Source organism: Elephantulus edwardii, unplaced genomic scaffold (genome assembly GCF_000299155.1).
Source record: "Elephantulus edwardii isolate Elephantulus edwardi_28Jun2011 unplaced genomic scaffold, EleEdw1.0 scaffold00045, whole genome shotgun sequence".
NCBI lineage: Eukaryota > Metazoa > Chordata > Mammalia > Macroscelidea > Macroscelididae > Elephantulus > Elephantulus edwardii.
In genome coordinates, this window is record NW_006399795.1 from 4,157,702 (window position 1) to 4,181,747 (window position 24,046).

A 24,046-nucleotide genomic window follows, 5' to 3' on the forward strand; every position below is an offset into this window, starting at 1 on the left:
TTTGCTGATGCTTGTTTTCAGAAAGTTAAGACTTGAAGCACTTTCTGAAGAACAGAAAAGACTGCTACAGATTACATCTCAACATCAAAAATCCTACCCGTTCCCCCTCCCCGGATCAACAGGCAACATGACAGGTGGAGAAAAGAATGAAGTTTTCAATTATGTAATTTTACCTAGATCTACAATCAACCTCCAGGGTAGCAGCAATCAAGAAATCAAAAGATATGTTGCACAACAATATCTGCAATTATTAAAAAAAAAAATCTGTTGCATCGGAATGTCTACCATTAGGGAATTCCTTAAAAAGCTAACAAGCAAAGATTTGCTAAGGACTAAGGTGTGTCTGATCCAAGCCATGGTATTTTCAGTTGCTCCCTATGCATCTGAAATTTGGCCAGTGAAAAGGGATGACAGAAGAATCCATATCTTTGTGGTGTTGAAGGGTTCTGAATTCCCATAGACTGACAAAAGAACACATCTGTCCTGGACAAAGTGCAACTAGGGTGCTCCTTAAAATCAAAGATGATGAAAACTTTAGCTCACATACTTTGAGGATGGTCAGGAGGGAGCAGTTCTGGGGAAAGGCATCATGCTGGGGAAGGTAGAGATCAGCAAGAGAGGAAGATCTTCAAGAGATGAACTTACATGCACACCCGTTTATCGCATCTTTGTTTGCAATAGCGAAGAGTTGGAAACAATCTTAAGTATTCATCAACAAGTGAATGGATAGAGAAGCTGAGGTATATTCATACAATGGGATATTACGCTGCACTGAAAAACAAGGAACGAATGAAATATTACACAAAATGGGTGACCCTGGAGGACATTATGCTGAGTGAAATATCTCAGTCACAAAAGGACAAATATTGCATAGTGCCACTGTTATAAAATGGGACTGACATCGGGGTTGGAGGGAGACTGAGAAAAATAGGATAAATCATGTATACTGCATTGAAACAGATGAGGGAGAGAACAGTTTACAATGAAAGAATTTTTCTTTTACTTTTCAAAGAGAAGGGTCAACTGGGGGGAGGTTGGGCAGAGAAAAAAGTACAATAATGAATGAATTGAAAGCCAAAGTCTCTGTAAACTTTCATTAGAATTACTAAAAAAGAGATGGACTGACACCACAGTGACTATAACAATGGGATCAATTATGTTGGAGATTGGGGGGATGGGACAGAATAAAGCAAACTTCAGATCTGTTGTTTGTAAGGTTGCTTTGAGTTGTAGCTCACTGGGCTGAAAGAGGAGGCAAACATGAAACCTAGTGAGCGGCTGGAGTTGGCACTGGACATTTTCCTCTTATCCTAGAAGTGGGTTTCAGAACAAAGATCTTTGTTTCCTGCTGCTTTCCCCAAACAAAACTACCCTTCCAACGTGTGCCATCATTGTGTCTAAGTAGCTTTCTGTTCCTAAGCAGAGATTGCTATCTGTATAATATCCTAGAGAAAGAAGTCTGATTTCTATGGTCAAACCACGTACGCACTCGTCAGGTACATTAGTACATGCTAGTGTTGATCAGGTTAATGCACGTGGATTTGTAATGTCAGTAAAGTGACAGACCACAGGCTCTAAAGCCTTTTCTACCTCTTATTTAACAGGTAGTCTAAGTCGGTTTATCACTTGCATGGTGTTAGGTGCCATGGAGTATGACTCACAGTGATCCAAGAATCATGAACAGATCTGAACCCTATCCTGTGCTATCTGCATCATCTCTGACATACTTGAGCCCACTGCTGCTGTCACCATGTCAATCTATCTCATGAAGGGTTTCTCTCCTTTGCTGACCATCTTTCCTAGCATGATGTCCCTTTCCAAGGAATACCCTCTCTTAGCAACATGCCCAAAGTATTTGAGATGAAACTTTGTCATCCTTGCTTCCAAGGAGAATTCTGGCTGCACTTTCTTCAAGACCTATGTTTCTTCTTTTGGCAGTCCATGGGTTATTCAGTGCTCTTTTTCAACACCACAACTTAAAGGCATCAATTATTCTTCTTTCATCCTTATTCACTGCCCAGCTCTCAGATTATGACCTGAATCAGGTACACCTTAATCTTCAAACTGACATCAATGTTCCTCAGTATTTTGGAGAGGTTCTAGACAGCGGACTTGCTGAAAGCAACGTCTCCTGATCTGATACCAAGAGCGTTGATTGTGGATCCAAGTAAAATGAAATCATTGACAATCTCAATCTTTTCTCTTTCCATCATGATGTTGCTTATCGGTCCAGTGGTGAATACTTTTGTCTTTTTGATGTTGAGATGCAATCTGTATTTAATCCATTATGCATACTTGCATAACAAAAAGCAAATCATCTAAACTTCCCACTCCACCCACCAGACTTTCATATTTGTAAAATATAGGTGGCAATAATATCTGCCTACAGAATTGTTAGAATTTAAAAGGGAAAAATGAAAAATACTTGTTAGTGCTTGGAATACTTACATGCAATGGGGGGTTGTTAAAGGTAATTTAGATAGAAGTCATTTTGAAGAGAATTGATGATTAAAAAGAATGACTTTTCAAGATTATGAATTTAAAATAATTCCCAAAGACTAAACGTTATTTTCTGTTTGTTCTCGTCCCAGTTTTAGTGCTATACTTTTAATGATTTGGTGCAAAAGCATGTAGAGACCTAAATTATACATCAGTATCAAATTACTAATTAAAAATATACACATGAAAATGATTCCTAAGTAACCTTCACATCCAATAAATTATTGTTAGCTGTCAGTGAGTTGATTCCAACACATGGTGACCAGGAGGATAGAGAGAACTTGAAGGCCTTTCAGAAGCAGATTGCCAGATCTTCCTTTTGGGGTGTCTATGGCCAGAACCGCTGTTTCTTAGCTGCTAGTCAAGTGCTTAATCTTTTGTGCCACATTTAATTTTCCCCCTTCATAAACTCTAAACTCATTGCCACCAAGTTAGAACCGGCACATAATTGACCTTCCAGTGGGTTTTTCGAGGCTGTAGATCCCAGAAGAGGAAATTGCCTATATTTCTTCCATGCAACTGCTGGTGGATTTGAACCCTAGAAATCTTCTGCCTTTGAATCAAAAGTGCAGTTTCTACGGATTATATCATTAGAGTTCCCTTATATTGGTTAAAAGCTTGAAGAAGGTTCAAGTCTATTTAAATATTCAGTGTTGTTACCTGAATTCAGTGTTGTTACCATTATCATAGAGTTAAAATGGAGCTTTTGTGATGGAAATTACTTTAAAAGAACTGACTTAAGCACTCATTTTGATTTCCAGATAGTTATTGAAGCCAGTCATGCTAGAAGGCTCAAGAACATGGACTAGAATGACTGTTAAGAGTGAACAAAATTAAGCCTTAATACAATTTAAAAATATCTTCCTCTTATCTTTATCAGTCTGTGGTTCAGTTAGAATCTAACACATTTTATAAATAGACTCAAGTATCTTTCTCCACATTCAGATTGAAAAATGACCTTAATGCATTACGCTATTCAAATTTTAGTGGAAGAAGCAATAGAAGATTATTGATTTTTACCAACCTTCTATCCTTATTACTCTCATCTCCCCCACTCCTCAATTAAATTTCCATTAAAACAAATTCTGGAAGTTTCTCATTTCTGTATTTAAGAATGTTTTTCTTGAACTGGGGCTTAAATACCACCAAGTGCTCCTGTCAAAGTAAAAGTAAAATTAGCCAGGAGGAGACAGACAATTGGTTGTGTGAGGAGCACCATTTCTCCAGCAGGTACTAGAGATACATTATGGGCTGCAGACTTTAGATGGACTATTAACAAAATCTAAACTCACAGACAGCTTGGAAGCTGTTCAATAATACTCAGAACTTAACTAGGCTTACTTCTAGAAACATCTAATAGCTAGGAACTGAGAAATCATTCTTTTTTTAAAATTTTTATGTGAGTGTACCATCAAATCAGATCTGACTGGTACTGGAGGAGATTGTCCCTCCTTCCCCGGCAGAGCATCTGGTGGATTTGAACTGTGTGCCTTTGGGATTGTAGTTGCAGCTCCTTACCACTAGGCTACCAGAGCTCCCCTGAGAAATCATTCTTTAAAGCTCTTCCTGTGGATAAAAAGACAACTTCAGAAAAATAATTACATTTTAAAATATTTAAAAAAAACAACCCTAAAACCCAAAAGCAGAGAGAAAGGGGGAAAATGAGCAATAAATCCCACAGGAGAGTGTCCATCTTTGTCCTCAGGAGCTGCTGGTGGAGTGAACAAAAAGGCCCTACCTCTGAGTTAGTAGTAACTCCCTACTGACTATGCTACAAGCTGCTGTTTGCTGTCAGGTCAGGACTGACCCATGGCTGGCCCCCCAGTGAGTTCTCAGAAGGCAGTAGATTGCATGGGAGGAGAGGGCTCCTGTAGAGCAGGTGGTGGATTCAAACTGCTTGCCTTTGGTTTGGCAGCTCAACTCCTTAACACTGAGACATCAGAGCTCCCTTAAAATATTTAGTGCCACAAAGTTGTACTGTTTTTTTTTTCCCCCACCTCAACAGCCTGAAAGTTTAGATTATAATTAACATGAAAAATCTGAAATTTACAATGGAGGAAAAACTTGGGAGTTTGCCTTGGCCCACACGTTGTTGTTATATGCTGTTGAGTTCAAACCAACCCACTGCTGACCCTTCAAGTGGGTTTTTAGATGTAGTAAATCACATTGCAGAAGACTGTCCATCCTTCTCCCAAGGAGCAGCTGGTGGATTCGAACCATGTGCCTTTGGAATTGCAGTGCAGCTTAACACTAACTAGGCCATCAGAGTTCAAAAGACCACCAAAATGTGACACTTTTTACATGTCTTTAAGGCACATTAGGAAAAAAGTCAGACTTTATAGTTTTTTTTCCAGCATTTTGCCTAAAACATTGAGCTATATTTTATAGGACAGTGATCAGAAAAAATAACACAAACCAAATTTATACTTAAGTTAAATAGCATGATTTAATTTAGTTGCTGCTTAATCCTGAATCCTCTTAAGTTAAAAAAAGAAAAAAGTTGTAATTAACTCTTAACGTTAATGAGTAAGAACCTTCCAGAAAGCATGAATCCAAAAGGAAATGTCCGACAGGTGATACAAGGCAGTTCTCTATGGCCTTTCCTCTTTCAGTCTCAAACATTCTAAACATCAATGGGAAAAAAATTCTCTAGAATTTCTCAGTTTTATTCTTCTAGAGCACAATTTTCTGGCCTGCTATTGAGCATGGTCTTCTAACAGGTACACAATTAACTCGTAGGTAGATAGCACAATGGCAGTATTTGGTATCTGCCTGATGAGCTGGGCAAACAGTCCTCTATAGAAGGCAAGGTAACCTTCTTCTCGAAACACCAGGCGTGCCGTCTGGATGAAAGACTTGTACTTGGTGCCTTCTTCACGGAGCCGTGTCCTTATGACTTCTGCAAAGACAGAAATACACTTTTTATGACACAGGTCAAAGTTATTTCCAAGCACCACAGGGGAAAGGTAAAAGCAGTTAGCATATAGCTTTGTCACACAGTTTGTCAATGCACAGCTATGTTCATCTTACTGCAGCTCTTCTGGCCAGGATAGTCACAGACAGAAATAGAAAATACAGTTATATTCTTTTTACATTTTCAACTCTGGACATCAGTCAACATACACCTATGTACAAATACAAAAACAAAATACAAAATTTAGTTTGAAACGGGCTTATTTAAGATAGTTCATAGCTTTCTACTCCTAATTAAGGAGTCTTGGTGGTTCCAGGGTGTTAATGAAAAGGTTGTAGTTTGAATCCATCCCTATCAATCCTCAGGCTAATGACTTGGAACCTACTCCTAACGAAGGTTCCTGCCTAGGAAATCATCTAAGACAGCTGTACTATGTCACCTGGGGTCTCTGAATTGAAACTTTCCTGATGGCATGTAACACAACACTGTCATTCTCAATTAAGCAAATGCCGTAATTGTACTGAAGGTGTCATCTGTATCTTCAACAAAACATCCTTTTCATATAGACAATAAAATGTTCCGTTTTTTTTGGTTTTGTTTTTAAGTAAGCCACAGGACATCAGTTCTGTAATTTCTTTAAAAATAAGCTTACCCAAAGTGGCTTTCCTCGTATTGCATTCAGAGTGCAGCTGTTGGGTGTTTTTTTTTTAAAAAAAGTTTAGTCCCGTATCCCATAAAATTGGGGCAATTTTATATGAAGCCCAGATTTTTTCTTCTTTCAAAACATCAGAGGCTTGTAACCTCAGTAACATTTCGGCATGGCACCATATGTGGCCACCATCAGCTGTAGTACAGTTCTTGGCATTCAGACAGTGGATGTATACGCACTGACACCCAGTTTCATTTGCACTCATCCACTTTACCTGCAGGTCTCTTCCCCCCCAATTTCTACTACAGAAGTCTAGTCACATGGATAACTGACAAAGACCTGACGACTGTTTGACTACTCAGAAAGAAAAAGAACAACGTACCGTGTGGATAGGCAATACAGGAGGCACATCCCTTAGAGATTGCAGCAGCTGCCATAAGTCCAAAAAAATTTGTGGAATTTTTCTCAGTCCCATTTGCAGAAGAAGCTAATGGAGCCTCTTTCAGATGCTTCTTTAAACTTTCATAAATAGCAAAACAGATGATGGTTTCTGAGATCCCAGCATATGAGGCCGTTAATCCTCTATAGAAGCCACGGATGCCTTCTGTCTGGTAAACATAGCGAGCACACTGGAGTGTGTTCATCTGCTTGGAGCCTCTCACTCTGCATGAGGAGATCAATGACATATCCATTAGAACATGCACCTGAGAGCTGGCGGCTGCACCCATCACACCAGCAGACTCATAAAGGATGTAAGGAAAACTGACTATAGTAGGTGACCCGTGTCTCCCTGGCATGGAGTCATGCTGACCCCTGGCTCACTGTGCGCTAAGCTGCAGGGCTGAGAGCAAGACAGACCCATGAGCTGGGACACCTGGCAGGCTCACAGGATGTTATGTGTGTCTATATCAAGTAGGAGAAAGAGAAAATATTCAGTCTTTGACTCAGTTTTGGAAAGATGTTTATCACAGAGGAACTATATTACTATCATATAATCAAGAATATATACTGTCAAAATGGGCCAAATATCTAAAGACAGGAGAAACAACTATTATCTACACCTAGGTTTAAATGATAATGAAACAGTAAGATATAGGGAATTATTCTGTAAGTGAAAACGCAGGACAAAATGATATATAAAGAATAATCACCACTATGGTACAAATAAGTTTAGGGAAATATTAAGGGGGGAAATGCACCTAAACTCTGACAGGAGGGTAAAAACATTGGTACTCTTCTTCTATAGTCTCCAAATTGTCTATTTTGAAGCTATTATTATAACTTCATAATAAAATTTTAACTATTGAATAAAGAAGAATAAAAACCTTAAAACTGGGGGTTGAGGGTAGTGACTGAAAACACTCACAACTGCCCGCTACCCACAAAAAAACAAGAGTGAGGAAGGCTTTGGGCTGGGCTTGCCTCACCCCAAAGCTAGAATCAGAAGAGAAAATCCCCAAGAAATCTTCCTATGTCAAAGAAAGTGGGCATAGGAACAATTAATGGCTTACTTCCGTTCTAGCTGCATCCGGGTTTTAACCATCCATATAGGATTCATTAAGGAATTTGTGATAAAAGCTGCAAAGAGAAACAAAACAAAACAAAAAGTCATCACTGACCATGGTCAGTGCCTAATAAAGCTGTCTATATACCACATGATAAAGTTTTACATTGGGATTTCAATGGCTTAACAATAAAAATGGGTCCTAGGAAACAGGTACAGTCTATACTGTAGTCAAGTTACACTTTCTAAAATCCAACACCTATTGGTTTTATGTCTCAACTTTCTATAGCCTCATCACTTCTTTTCATCCTGTAGGTGGTGCTGTTGGTATTTTCGTTCATGTGACTTCCATGTTACCATCCTAAAACTTAATATTTATAAACTTAAGGTCCAGAAAACAATTTGTTTTAAGTTGTTTGCTCTAATCTAAAAGGCTACCCAATATTTAACTTGGACAAAGAATTAAATCTCTGTTTAAATGAATGGGATCTAGAAAGTCTGCAGAAAATTGATGTTTTAAAGGCTGTTCTGCTTAAAGATACATCTTTTTGTTTCAACACTGCCAATCATTCCAAACTAACCAAGACACAATGCTGTGGCACTGGTTTAAGTCTTCCTAATACCACATGCCCTGCACAGTCCTCAGTAAGTAGACTAATTCGTTATTAGAAAGATTAGAGGTTTAAAATTGCTTCCACGTCTGCTTTATTTACCAAGATTGCTTAGAAGTTATTTTTGCAAAAGTTACAAACCTTATTAACTTCTTTTTTTGGGCTAACTCACTGTTGATCTATAAAGTGAAATATAAATGAAGGCAGATTTGTTCTACTTCTTCTATGTTAGGCAGAAATGTCTGTCTTGTGTGAAGTAGCTTTGCTTAACATTGTTTTCCATTTAGGATCAGAAATTATTATCTTTATAAACACTCAGAAGGGTTCCAAGTGCTTTTGTTTAGAAAAACAAAGGCAGACAAAACAGAAGCACACCTCAGAGGTGCCAGAAGACCTGAATTTTTTTTCTTTTAAAAACACAAAACAAAACTAATTTAAATTATCTAAAAATACCTCTCAACTTGAATAGACACAGAAGTACCCATAGAAAGATACATAGTATTCATCAACCTAGAAATCTACAAATTCAACATGTTCTTTTGGCAAGAACTTTCTGGAGAAAAACAGCTCAGTGAAATGAGTTTTATCAGAAGAGAACTGACTATAACCTGATCTGTAGCTGACACTACTGAAAAAGCTCAACAACAAGCCTTGAATAAATCCCCCTTATGTAATCCAATTGTTAAGGCCAGAAGGCCAACTGCTTTGGATAAACTGGACACCATGGGGAGTTATGAAGGAAGACACTCTGACTTTAGAAAATAACAGGGAAGGAGAACAAAACCAACCATTAATCTTCCTTTAAATGAAACTAAACAAGTAGCAAGCATGAGGCCAGGCAAATTTTGGAGGAGGAAACAAAGTGAAGAGTTAGGATGCAGCTCTGACTTTCATAAATAAGTTAATGGCCAAACAGAATTTAAAAATTATTAGTCGTCCTTTAAAAGAAACCCAACAAATAGCATTCATAAGAACACGTAACTAAGGGGGGAGAATAAAAAGTTCGATTTCTTTCAAAAACACTGGAACCAAATTATAAGATGTGCTCAAACATTCATGTCCTATCAGAGTGAACACAAAGCTCTAGAGACACAATTGTAGATGCAAAAGAAGCAGGGAGCTAGTTTCTCACTCTTGGAAAAAGCTGCTTGGCACAACATGTATCTGAAGGAAAGTGAGAAACTCTAGTTTCCATTTATTAGGTAACGTACCTGCAGAGCCAGCTGAGAAAATATGCACGAAATTGCTGTTAGGCACAAAAATGCCATTATATTGCTCTTTGGCTTTGGAGTAACATGCAAAGTACACAGCCCTGTTAAAACAAAAAGATGAAGAGTCCTGTAAAGACACTGTTAAGCTACCCTAATACACACAAACATTTTTATTTTCCTAGTATCTTTGTTACAGAGCTGTATGGGCTTAGCGGTAAAGAACTGTGCTGCTGACCCAAATGCCCTTGGTTCAAATTCACTAGATCCTCTGTGGGAGAAAGAGAGGCAATCTCCTCCCCTCTGATTGACTACCTCTGAAAACCTGCTGGGGGGGTCAGCTATGAGTCAGTTCCAACTAGACAGTACACAACAACAAAAGTATCTTTGTTAAAATGAAAGTTTGCCATACACTCTTTCAAGAACTTCTTGCCACTTCAGAATTAATTCAGTCATAATAAAGGTGTCCAAAATAATTGGAGGAAATGAGATATCTTAATATACACAAAAGCCTTTCTACATTCTTCATTCTAGATTAACTCTCCACTAAAAGGGAATTCTATTAGACACCAACATACACTATGGTGCTGCTGTTGTTGTGTACCACAGAGTCGGAAATGACCCATAGCTGAACCTTCAGCGGGTTTTCAGAGACAGTTAATTGCACAGGAGATTGCCCATCCTTTTCCCATGGAGCAGCTGGTGGCCTTGAACTGTGTGCCTTTGGGATTGCAGAGTGGCTTCTTGCCAGTAGGCCACCAGAGTTCACCAGAGCTTTGAAATTTGTAAATTTAAAAAAAAAAAAAGTGCACCATGCATTAATTATATCTTGCCTTCTAAAAAAATGAATATGCCAATTATAATGTGAACTTTTTAAAAATGACTCAGGATTACACAGTACTAACCATCATCCAATGTTTTTATAAAGAGCTCCCACACTATTGAATATGCTTACTAAGCCTAAGGTGGAGCTTGGACTTCACCATCTCCATCCCTCAATGCACTGCTCATCTTTCCATTTCCCTCTTGTCCACTATTTGCACCTCTCCCATAATGCGCCCTGACACCCTTCCAGAAGCTGACCACTGCAGGTGAGGACTGGACTTCCCTACCCCTCAACTCTGTCACACTCTCATCTTCTCTTTTCCCTCTTTGTCTGATTTTCCCGTCTTCCCTCTTGTTAGGACTGGCTGGCCTGGCCAACAGATTAAGGATAGGCTATATTTTTAAATTTAGGATCTTGACTACTAATTACTGTTGTGTCCTAAAATCTCCTCCCCCACCCCCAAGTCTTAAATGTTCTAAAGGAGTAAGGTAGGTAGAAGTCTATGTAAGACAACAGCTATTACACTATTATTAGAACTTGCAGATGTACAAAGCAAGGAACAGATCTTGTTCACAGGGTCACTTTGAGTCTTAGTTGAGTGGATGGTGCCTAACCTACCACTTTAGATACTAAAAATGAAAGCTACTGCCATTGAGTTCATAAGGACCCTAGAGATCAGAGCAGAATTACTGTGCCATGTAAGATTACAGTTTCCATGGCTATAAACTGTCACAGAACTGGATGTATATAAGATTTACCATTTACTATTAATAATGGTATACCCATATTAACTCTCAGAATAATACTTTCTATTTTTGACTGTGATCAATTAGTTGTGGCCTCCACTGCACTCGGACCAGCCTATACTTTCTATTTTTAAACAGGATTAGATAGTATAAAATTCTAAAGGAAAAAAAGTTAAAAGAATTGACATCTTTACAACATCCCCAGGTGATTCACTGAAGCACTTGTCTGGAGGAATTCTAGAAGCTTTAGTCTTTATTTCATATGAAACAATATTCTCATTTTTGTTATAAGGATAAACTGTTATCTGGAATTTGAATATAGGTACGTACATTGTGTGTATCCCACTCCTGCCACCCATAGCTGCTTTCTCCTGAACAATCTTTAATGCCAACATTCTCCTCTACTTTTCAGACTCCCCACACACAGTCTCTCTCTCTCCCTAACTTATACATCCACATACTTTTACCATTAGCAACACTGTCTAGTAGAACTTTTTATGAAGACAGAAATGTTCTGTATCTATGTTATTAAATACAGTAGCCACTTTAAATGCACAGATGAATAACTGAAATAAAGCTAGTGCATTGAATGAAGCCGAAATAAACGGAATTTAGGAATTGAATTTTAATTAATTTAAATAGCTTTGAGGTCTGTTAAAGTAGTATTTGACAGTATAGTTCTATGTATTCTAATAAGCGTTGAAGAGATGTAATTATTATAAAAAAAGTTTTACATAAATTTTACAAGGACTAGACCCTTTGAAAATACCTTCAGTTCATTACTTCAATGTGTATATTAATCATCAGGGGAACTTTACAATACAAAATAAGACACGTACAAAGACATAACTATTTATAGATATAAAAAAATGTAAGCAAATTCAACAAGAAAAGTAAACGAATAGTTTAGCAATATCACTCTAATACAAAGGCATTACTATTTATAGATATAAAAAAAGTAATCAAATTAAAAAGAAAAGTAAACTAATAATTTAGCAATATCACTCTCAATAAGAAAGAACTCAGCATTCTACACAATGTAAAACAAGCTAGCTGGAAAATGTAATGCTTACCTTGAAGGTGCAACTCCAACCAAATTTGGACCCAAGCCTCTAAAAAGTGACTTTGGTCCCTCTTTCTCCAAAATGGATCTGAAAAATAAGTGATGCATCTTTAAAACTCCTCTGCCTATGAAAACCTAAGAGGCATTTTTCACACAGCTCTTATATAAAATATACACGGGATGCCAGACTTTTGTCTGTAATATATTCCTTCTCTGACAGGTTTCTGCCTTACACAGGTCTCACCTTTTGCCTATTACGATACAGAATTGGAGGCTGTACATTAATACAGTGGGGAGAAAATTATGCTCCAAAAGTTTCAGTTAGACATGCTTTCCAGAAGCCTGGAAATCTTCTGGAGGACCTTGGATTTGTAGCTCTTCTTTCTTGATTTTTTTCTTTTTATACTAATTTTAATGAACATTTACAAAGACTCTGGATTTCCAGTCATTCATTGTTACATTTTTCTCCCTGTCCACCCCTCCCCCCCACCCGTAGCTCTTCTTTCTAAGATCAATCCATACCTTTACATGTTTCTCTTTTATCCTGTGTTTATCCCTATCTTTCTGCATTTTCCATTTTTAACCCTCTTCTCAATTTAAAAATTCACTTTCTCAATCTTGGATACCAGCTCCTTCCCTTACTGAGTTTTGGATTCTCTCAATTGGGACCCTGCTCTCCAAGCTAGCTCTGCTCTCCTGTCTTTGTTCAACAAACACAGATATATACCCACACACACATTTGGCTTGGACACCTGAGGCAGGTTTTACAAACAAAATGTACCTAAAAATAAATGAAGCACTTTGCAATTCATTCTGCCTTATCTAAACTGTGACTGAACTCTGGCCAAAGTGCTAATAAGTACTGTGGAATTACTCAAACAATGTAGTTACACTTTACAACATCTTTCCCCAGCAGTTTCCAACTAAACTGATTAAGGACAGTAAGTCTTTCTTGAATATAAAAGCAGTCAATGTGATAATTCTTAAATCTGCAAATTAAAGCTACTATCAAGTTGATATGTGCTAGAAAATATTAAAAATACCTGAAATAAGTTTCAAAGATCTGAATATTATATTCAGTTAAATTCAACTATTATAGATTTTTCTGAAAGAACTCCAAGTTCTTTTTTTAAAACATTTTTTTACAGATGCTCTGTAAACATCTTTTACAGATGTTACCATAGGTTTACTTTAACTGCCCAGATGATGATCACATGCACAGCATGACCGCTGTTGCTGAGGGAGCAAGGTCAGAGTTGAATGGTACCGGTAAAGTCTGAATATACACAGATGCTGCAAACAGAGCATCTTATTTGATGTGCTTTGTAAACATTCTGCAGATAGTGGGGGTTGGGGGATGGACTGAACTTACTTGAGAACTTGTAAAAGTCCAGGAGTCACGGGTGTTGGTCTCACCATTCCAGCTCCATTAATGGTCCCCAGATGAACCTGAGGATAATAGACCGTGCGAAGAGCCAGTCTTGAGGATTGCAACCTTATCTTAATAACTTCTAGCGGACAAGTGAAAATAGCACCAACTGTGCCCCCACACCTGAAAGAAAAGAAGTCATAGGAGGATCAGAAAAGTGACAGTTTCTTACACAAATGAAATGTGAAAAATTCCCTTCTAGAAATGTGTGTATGTTCATTTAATAAAAAGTTAGAACAGAGAAGTAAGGAAAGAGGAGTTGATATCTCATTATATAAAGAGAGAAATCATCATTTTTAATAGATGCATACTACTTTCAATAGTTGGATAGTATTAATAATTTTCTATTGGTATATAATATTTAAGCCAATTTCCCACTGTTGGATATTCTTGAGATTTCTCATTTCACTACCATGTTGCATCAAAAAACTTCTCCAACAGAATAAATTGGAAGCCCATAGACTGGGGAAAATATTTGGCAATGATATATTCAATAAAGGATTCTTATCTAAAATTCACTGAATACTCTAAAATATTAACAAGAAAAAGACAGATAATTCAATCACAAAATTGGCAGAAGATATGAAAAAATGCTCCAAAGTAAAAGCTTTCATTGTTAGTTATTTAGGTGGTTGTTCTGTTCTAGGCAGTCAGCTCCAACCCCCAGCTATCAAGTAGAACTGGTTAAAATCATGACGATAACATATCCCTAAACTGTTTATCAGTGCTTTCTGGTCTATGGACCAGAGGCATCGTCCATCATGAAGCAGCTTGGTGGGCCAGGTAGAACTTGAAGAGAGGAAGGTAAGAACGGAATAATGTGCCAAACTGTTATCGTTTAACTATCAAACTATTGACTAGTTAACCAGGATATTAAAATTCTATTGTAGTTTTATTTTATCAAGAAAAATTAGAGTTAAATTTTCATCTCTACCATTTGTTCTGAGCACTAGGACATATTTAAAGAAAATTTAATTCAAAATGGTTCCTCACTCTTTCAATGCTGTTGAGTTTGAACCAACTCACAGCACTTTCCAGTGAGTTTTTAGAGGCAGAAGGAGCCTGATCATCTTTCTCCCCAGGGCAGCTGATAGATTTGAACCACCTAACTCTGGGTTGGCAGCACAACTCTTTACCCACTAGGTCACCAGTGCATTTCAAAATACAGAACATTTTTTTAAAAGTTAGAGGTAAAAGAACTTTCTAGCCTATGTCTACTTATTTCCACAAAATAAAGCATTCTTCTTTACTATGTCCGCAAAAGACAAGACCTTCAAAGAGATGCACTGACACAGTGACTGCAGCAATGGGCTCAAGTATGTTAGAGATAGTAAGGATGGCACAGGATAGGATAGGGTTCTGTTGTTCACAGGATCACTAAGAGTCATACTTGACTCAACTAGTCAGTATTTCCTATGTAAAAGCCTTGTGTTTAAAAAACGGAACATTTGGAAACTGGCTACAAAGTACTACCAATACTTCAGCTCCATTAGGTTCAATAATATGTCTGTGTCACTGAAGAAAGAGTATCTGGTAAATCAGAAAGTCAACAAGTTCTACTATGATCTAGGTCAACCACCTCTACTTTGTCCCCAAGTTGGCTGAACTCGTCACTTTGGCCCACTGTCTATGCCATCTATGCCACTGATCAAAGGATTACTGGGCAGGAAGCCTTGTTTGTCTAGCAAGCCAATGCCCTACCGACAGCAAATTGGCAACCTCCTGGAGGATAGCAGAGTGCAGCTTGCTCTCCAGGAGCTAGCACGATTGGCACCAGCTGGGAAGCTGATTCTCATTCATGGGAAGCCCATGACTATCACCACAGAATTAGAGCTTCACAGGGTTTTCAATGGTTGACTTTTCAAAAAAAAGATTGCCAGGACTTTCTTCTGAAATGCCTCTGTACAGACACAAACTTATGGGTTAGGAGTCTAGGGCATTAACAATTTACATCATCTGGACACTTCAATACCGGCACTCAGTAGTTAAGTCCCCTCATAGCATTCCCAAGCACAATGAACAGATCAGTTCTTCACACTCTGTTAGCCTGGACAAGTATAAGAGCCTGTCCAACTGGCCAGAGGACAAAACATTCTTCTCTTAGTCTTACATGCTTCCTCATCTATAGCCATAATCTACTTCAGGACAGGGAGAGTGTAAGCATGGTGAAAGGAAAACCTCCTTCCAATATTACACAGGCCACAGCTTTCTTCTCTGCATACAGTCTGCAGGAAAATGGTAATGGCAGCCAGGCATACTGGATCATTTCTCTTCCTATTCCTATCATATCTCTTCTCTATTCATGAGGGGTGCCTTGATCCTGCAGGAGGACATCCTCCTTAATACAGGGTACTAGCATCTCTGTTTCAATGGACCTTAGCAGTCAATGCTCAGACAGCAAGAAAAGACATATTCAACATCCAGATGACAGTGTAGCATCACATGCTCAGAACTAATGAATATGGGTTTAAGCCTATTAATTTCCAAAGTACAGTGCGTACTTCAAGAGACAATGTGCCACTGGAGTACAGAAAGAACATATTACAATTTCTATTCCATTGTATTAACAATCCCTATCATTTAGTTTTTATTTTCTCTGTATGTTTATATACATACATAGGGTCACCTATGAGTCAGTTCTAACTACAATAATGAGTTTGAGTTTTTAAAAAAATGGCATTGAGATCCCAGTCAAGTCTGAAAATTACTAAATCAATAAAGCGAACAAAACACCCAAAACAGTATAATCAGCATAAGGAACTCTCATGGTGCAGTGTGTTATGTGCTGGTATGAAGCAAAAGGGTCAGCAGTTTGACTCCACCAGTCATTCCTAGGAATAAAGTTGAGGCAGTCTCCTGAAATTCTGATTTAGAGCCTCAGAAACCCAATGGAGGGTTACCATGAGTTGGAAGTGACAATAGATTTTTTGTTTGTTTTGTGAATACTCAACATGGTCAACAATGCTGACTTCCTCTTTACTCTCTACACCCTCTTCCTCTCTTTTAACAAGACCCTAAATTTCTAAAGTCATACACTCTACCTTGGATTAAACTCATCTCTAGTTCCTGTTCTGACTCACGTAAGCTGAAAGAATACCATCAGAGAGAAAGAGTCCTTCCAGGTAGACGTGAAGTGATTCCATGGATGCACCTCTGGCCCATCGATATCTGGGTGACAGCTAGGGGAGCCCGATCCCTTGCTGATGCCCACCTTTGATCCCAATGTCTGCTTCCCCAGGCACAAGGAGTGCAAGATGGTAGCCACACAGCAGCAGATAAACAAAGCCTCACTGGCAGTGTAGTAGTGGGACTACTGAGCCCAACATCTCATTTGGTGGCTTGCGTGCAAATGAGAGACATTCTCCAACTTTCGAACTGAAAGCACAAGCACCATGACTGGGACTACTGTGAGCAGCTCAACTACGTATCAGTTTGAAGACGAAGATCCACCTGATGCAAGCCATGCTTTTTCAATTACTTGCTATCCATCTGACAGCTGGACAGTGAATAACAGAAAAAGAATAGATGCCTTTGAGTTGTGGTGCTAGAGCACAGTAATAAATATACCATGAACTGCTGAAGGAAGAAATATTTAATGTCTAGAGAAGATACAGCCAGGATGCTCCTTACAGGGAAGGATGGTGAAACTTTGTCTCACATACACTGGGCATGTTGTTAGGCGGGGTCACTGAGTGATTTAGTAATCACTAAATCAATTTCTTCTTATTCTCATCTAACAGCTACTTTTACATTTACTTTAAAAACACCAGCTGCCTCTCTGTGAACACTGTATTTTCCAATGCATCTTATTTGAATAGATGCCATAGAGGTTTAAGAGATTCTGAGATGCAAATTCTCCATTCAGTTATTGAAAGCAAAATATATAATTTTTGATGTAACTACTTCAGTGGTGGTTCAATGGTACAATACTTGCCTTTGACATGGAAAATCTACATTAAGTTCCCCATGATTTGTACTGTTGAGTTGGAACTGACCCATATCTGACCCTCCAGTAGGTTTTCAGAGGCAGTAAATCACATGGGAAGAGACTACCCATCTTTCTCCTGCACAGCAACTGGTGGATATGAATCACTTGCCTTTGGGTGGACAGTGCAGCTCCTTATCACTAAGCCACTGGAGTTCCCAACAATGCACCTCATACACAACTACCATTTGTCAGTGGAGTGTCAAAAGAAAGCAGACCAAGAAGAAGGGCCTGATAACTTACTTCTGAAAGTCAGCCAGTGAAAACCTATTGACCATAAAGGTCCAATCTGCAACCAATCAGAGGGGATAAGGCAGAAGCAGGCTGAGTTTCCTTTCATTGTCCATGAATGAGGTTGCCATTAGTTGAAGGTCAACTTGACAGTAGCTAATAATAACAATAACAATTTCTCCCATAGCTATTTCCTGTATTGTATCTAATATGGAAAGAAAATTAAAACTAGCACCTTGTATAAATAAAAACCTCAGTAATACTTCTTGAAACAGAAGAGAAACCCTATCTTCCATGACCTTTCAGATATACAAATTTCAACCAAAACATTACACCAATTCCATTTTAGCAAATATTAATATAAAACCAAATACACAGTTCATAAAGCACTACTTCCCTATACTTAAAGCAGCTAACTACATCCATCAACAATCCCATGTAAGACACACAATACCTTTTATTCACTTTGTCAGTTAACAAGTATTGATTGTGCATCTATAATATGTCTGGTGTTACACTTGGGATACAGTGGTAAAGAAAAAAAGACAAGATTCCACGTTCATGAAGCTTAAATCTAGTATAAATCTTTCACCCAAATGCCATACAAATTAAAAAAAATCACATACACAAAATGAACTAGATGAAATAGAAGTAAAGTTATATTCACAGCAGTATGATATATATAAATTCTATAAAAAATATTATATTAACACCAATGAAAGTTTTTTTCAAGCAATTTAAGTATCCTTGTATCGTCTCTACATTTTTTCCCTAGCAAATACATCAAGAACCACCATCTCTGCAGTCTCTGACACTTCAAAGTAACCATCAACTGTTCATTAATAAGCCTAGGTGGCAGAGAGGTAGAAGCTGTGTAGCAATCCTAAAGTCCCATGGCTCAAATCTACTAGCTGCTCCCCAGGAAAAAGATGGGCAATCTCCTCTTAGATGATTAACTGCCTCTGAAAACCCACTGCAGGGTTAGCTATGCATCACTTCCGACTAGATGATACAAGACAACATGTGTACACCTAGCCACGGTCCAGAGTAGGGTTAAAAAAAAGCAAGTTTAAAAACATTAGTGGACTGTGTATTTTTAAATCTTAAAGATATACACCCATTAAAAAAAAAATTTTAAAAGCTATGTAAGTATATCTGAAAACAAAGCAAAACAATCATGACAGAAAAATAAGACCTAGATTAATGGTACAACCACTCTAGAAGGCAGTTTGGTGTGTCCTCAAAAAGCTGAACACAGATTCTGTATGATCCAGCTGTATGGAATACCCTGCTAGGAATATACCCCAAGGAAAACAGAACTAAGATAAAAATGGAAATTTAATTATGCTGAATGAACTAATCCAGTCTCAGAAGGACAAATACTGCTTAAGACCATTATTGTAAAAATAGAATGGTAATTAGTAAAACAAGGAGAGAAAGGGTGGGAGCAGGGGGGTGAGGATGGATAGGGGCAAAACCACAGGACTGCAGAGTGGTGGGTGGAGGAAAGGGTTGAAGGAAATGGGAAGGATCCAGAGGGGGCCTGAAAAGATTGGATAATGATGGGCAAGGTCCAATAGTGATTGATTTTATAAAACAAAATGCATGGGAATGATTGTATGAAACACAGTATGACTGAAGAATAGTCTGAAACACAATGTGTATGAACTTTATGAACAAACCAACATGTCTACTATTTAAAGCAAAGAAAAATCAAATGTTGTTGTTATGTGCCATCAAGTCGTTTCCAACTCATAGCACATACCCCAATAAAGAGATTTGTACATCGATGTTCACAGCAGCCTTATTCACAATAGCAAGAACCTGGAAACAGCCCAAAACTGGATTGAGAAACATGTGGTACATTCACATGATGGAATACTATGCAGCATTCAGGAGCAATGATTTTGAAAAATACTTCCTAACATTGGAGATGCTAGAGATTATTATGCTGAGAGAACTAACTCAGGCACATTAAGAACAATATCTAAGATTATTATTGTAAACACAGGGGCCATCGAGTCATAGACAACTCATAGTGACTGTATGAACAAAAGACTTGAGCACTTCTATAACTGACATTGTTTCTCCATGTTCATAGAGTTTCCAGAGGCAAGTTATTTCAGAATTGGATGCCACTCCTGCTTCCAAGCTTGTTTTAATCAGGGAGTTCCACCAAACACGGTCCACCCTGGGTAACCATTATCACATTGGACACATCAGTGTCACAGTGTTTAGCGTCATGGCAACCATGAGTTACCTCTGTACAGCAAGTGGACAGATCGAATGTTTGACAAAAACAATTAAAAATAGGCCTGAAGGCTGCAGATTAAAATCACCCACCTTTGGCTTGGTAACATAACTTTCTACCCACTAGATCAACAGAGAGAAGGGAGGGATTAGGGAGGCTCAAATCACTGGGTCACAGAGTTTGACTTTAAAAAATACGTGAGATTTTAATAATATGGCCAACTTACTGAGAATTTTCAAGAATGAAAAACTTCTATGACAAGTATCTTAATTTAAGAATGCTTCCCCCTCCTGTTATTCTCAAAAGACTTATCAATGTGCAGTGGAGAGAGATGGAGGATATGAATGGGAAATTCTTTCCATCCATGAAGATAACTAGAGTTTTAGGATTGAAAGATTTACTGACCACTTACTAAAAAGGGTAGAAAGGGCTTAGAAACATTATTATCATGTTATCCAGAAACTTCTCAATCATAAATGGGTGGCACATCTAGGCTGTGGTCCACGCTACATCTAAAATTCTCAGGCCAAGATGACAACACAGGAAAACGTCTATTTTATGCAGAATGCTGTGTCTGGCCAGTGGGGCCAGTTGGTAGTCCCAAACATCTGGAAAGAGTGCTATGTGCTCAAAGTCAATGGCTGTGATAAAAGAGTATTTTCAAAAACCCGATACCTAATAATCAAGTATGTCTCATTCATTCCTGAGAATAGAAAAGTAACAGTACCCTCCCTAGCCCTGCTGCTAAAAAAAGTGCTGCGTGCCTCCGCTGACAAAATCTAACTGCCTGATTATCAGATTAATGCAGTGATTATCAAATCAATGTAGCTCAAGCAGTGATGCCGAGTCCCGCGTTGGAGGCATCCACCATCAGGTGAGCAACATTTCAACACTCCTCTTTGACCTCCTACTCACATTCTTCCGAAGTCCCTTATTACCCCAAGTGGCTGCAATCATCACCTGGTCGTCTCGGGCCCCTGATGCCTAACCCCTGCCAGCCCTCTGACTACGGAGCCAGGCCCTGCGCTGCCCCGAGGGGCCCACGGCTGAAGGTGGGCATCAAGCTGGTCGCCACTGGCTCTGCGGGTAAGGCCCTCGAAGCAGCCAGTCGGAGATGCAGCGAGGTGGGGACCGCAGAGCGGTGGCGGACACAGCAAGCGGCCGGAGGCGGCGAGGGGGGCCGGGCAGAACCATCCCCGGGGAGGCTCGTTCACACCAACCATTAATTGTCTTAGAAGAAGGAAAGCCGGGACGCGCTGCGGCGTCAGGAGCGCGACCCACGCAGGTTGAAATCACAGGCCCGCACCCTCCCCACCTGCCACCTGGGCTGGACTTCCTCCTCCTCCTCTTCCTCCCCAGGCCACCCTGACCAGCCCTGGAAGGCAGATACCCGACGAGAACGAAGCCCTAGGCGGGAAGAGGCTGGTGAGTGGGCCAGAGCAGACCTCAAGATGCTTACCCGCCGGCGAAGAGGTGGAGCAGCGTGTTCTCCTTCTGCTGAGAGCCCGTCGCCATGGCCGCGCTGGCTCCGGGGACCGCTGCCGACGGTCGCGTGGGGCTCGAGGGATGCGCGAGGTCGCCGGTTCGCTTGCCAGCTACTCTTCAAGCAGCCCCTTGTCTTGCTGCCATGTGCGAGCGGGCCGACCCCCGGCTCCTCAGACTGCGCCTTCCGACGTCTCGGCAGGCACCTCAACAGCCTCTGCGGTGCGAGTCGGCAGCCAGCAGCTCTTAATGCGCCGGCGTCACGTGGCGGGGGCCGGGCCATGACGTCACGCGGTGGCGCAAGGCACGGGGGCGGAGCGCCGAGGGGCGGGGGGCCGGGCCATGACGTCACGTGGCGGCGCAAGGCACGGGGGCGGAGCGCCGAGGGGCGGGGGGCCGGGGTGTGTGTGCCCTCAAATCCCGTGCGCCCATTGGCCGGCAGGCGCACGCGAGCTGGTGATTGAGTAGCCGGTTGGAGGTCTGTCGGGTGTGGACATCCAGAGCCAAGAGACCGGATGGGAGGAGAGACCAGCCGAGCAATTAGACAGTTGAAATGACAGCAAGCTGCCTAAGTTCCTTTCTATTCATCTCTCATTAATCAAAAAAGAGACAGTAAAATCAAGCTTTGCAAAAATCCTAGATTTTGGCTTTTTAATTTTCACTCTCTTAATGAAGTCAGTTGTTGTTGTTATGTGCCATCCAGTCTCCTGCGACCCATAGTTATATACAGCAGCTCTGAACCCTTTCCTGTCCTGAGCCAGTCTCACTAACTCCAGCCCACCAACCTCCATTATCAATCCATCTCATCCGCGATCTTTCTCCCCTGCGCTGTCCCTTCACCCTTCCAAGCATGATGTCCTTTTCCAAGGACCAGCCTCTCCTGGCCACATGCCCAAAGTATGTGAGACAGAGCTTCAAAATCTAGCCTCCAACGAGAAACTTGGTTTCACCCTTTCCAAGACATACTTATTTGTTTTCTTGGCAGTACATGGTATGTTCAAGCATACTCCAGCACCAGAGTTCAAAGGCATCGCAGAACCTATATAATAGAGCCTAGAGTTTCCAAAACTATAATTTTACAGAAGCCAGTTGTCTTGTATTTCTCTTGTGGAGCCACTGGTATGTCGCTAAAATTTGCAATCAACTAGAAAGAAATAGGAGTTTTCAGATGCTGCAAATAGTTTACCATAATTGAGATGTTTCGATAAATGTGTGCAAAACTGGAAGCAAGTCTCATTCAACTATGCCAAGAGATTCGGAAGACAGCTACCTGGCTGTCTATAGAAGATATCCATAGCAGTTACAATTCCAAAGAAAGGTGACTCGAAACAATGCAGACAATTGTCGAACAGGATTGACATCCCCCACAAGTAAAGTTTTACTGATGAGAATGAAAATGTTGCAACAGTACAATTGTTTCCTATTTTTTAGAATGCATTAAAAGTTGCAGCAGTATCAATGTCTTTTTATGCATCTGAACATTGTACAATGACTAAGATGACAGAAGAAAAATCTATGCCTTTGAATTTTGTTGAGGAAGAATTCAGAATGTCTGTACTGTGAAAAAGAACAAGCAAGCCTGTCTTACAGGATGTGCAAGCTCCTTGGAGGCAAGGATGGTGAAACTTTGGGCTTGTTAGGAGAAGCCAGTCACTTTGAAAAGGACTGACTTGAAAGGTGGAAGGTTAGAGAAAAACAGGTAGAATCTCAAAAAGATGGATTGACCCAGTAACTATGACAATAGGTTTGAGCATGCAGAGATCTTGAGGATGGTGCAGAATAGGTTAAGGTTCAAATCTGCTGTTCTTAGAGAACTACATGGTTTAAAATTAAGAAAGGCATGCACCAGGGTTGTATTCTTTCTATATATTGATTCAAACTGTATGCTGAGCAAATTGTTTGAGAAGCAAATTGAGCAAATTGTTTGAGAAGAAGAATGTGGGATCAAGATAGGAGGAAGACTCATGAATAACCTGTGATATTCAGGTGACAAAACCTTGCTTGCTGAAAGTGAAGAAGACTTGAAGCACTTGTTAGAGAAGATCAAGGAATGCAACCTTCAATATGGATTGCACTTACCACTAGACCTATAGGTAATGTCATGTTGGATGGAGAGGAGATTGAAACTGTCAATAATTTCATCTTACTTGGATCCACAATTAAGATCCCTGGTACCAGCAGTCAGGAAATAAGGAGACCCATTGTCCTTGGGAAATCTGCAATTAGGGACCTCTTGGCTTCATAACCAACACTCTTAACACCAGCAGTCAGGAAACCTAAAGACAAATTGCATGGTGAAAATCAGTGCTGAAAAGCAACAATGTCAGTCTAAAACCTAAAGTGTGCCCAATCCAGGCCATGATCTTTGCAATTACTTGTTATGCATCAGAGAGCTGGACAATGACTAAGGATGATAGAAGAAGAATCGATGCCTTTGAGTTATGGTGTTGGAGAAGAGTCTTGAACATACCATGGACTGCCAAGAAAACAAATAGGCCTGTCTTGGAGAGGGTAAAACCAAGTTTCTCCTTGGAGGCTTGGATTTTGAAGCTCCATCTCACATACTTTGGGCACATGGCCAGGAGAGGCTGGTTATTGGAAAAAGATAACATGTTTGGAAGGGTGGAGGGACAGAGCAGGAGAGGAAG

At 39.8% G+C, this 24,046-nt stretch overlaps 1 protein-coding gene across 1 annotated transcript; it reads right to left on the reverse strand.

Annotated features, from left to right (window-relative positions):
• Positions 1–4,919: 4,919 nt before the first annotated feature.
• On the reverse strand, positions 4,920–21,431 carry SLC25A33 (solute carrier family 25 (pyrimidine nucleotide carrier), member 33). The gene is made up of 7 exons (XM_006885775.1): positions 21,376–21,431; positions 13,393–13,572; positions 12,031–12,108; positions 9,389–9,489; positions 7,574–7,640; positions 6,445–6,725; positions 4,920–5,398 (listed from the first exon to the last, which is right to left on the reverse strand). Exons 1-7 carry the CDS (start codon positions 21,429–21,431, stop codon positions 5,196–5,198), a joined length of 966 nt encoding a protein of 321 aa, XP_006885837.1. The 3' UTR covers positions 4,920–5,195.
• Between the last annotated feature and the right edge of the window lie 2,615 nt (positions 21,432–24,046).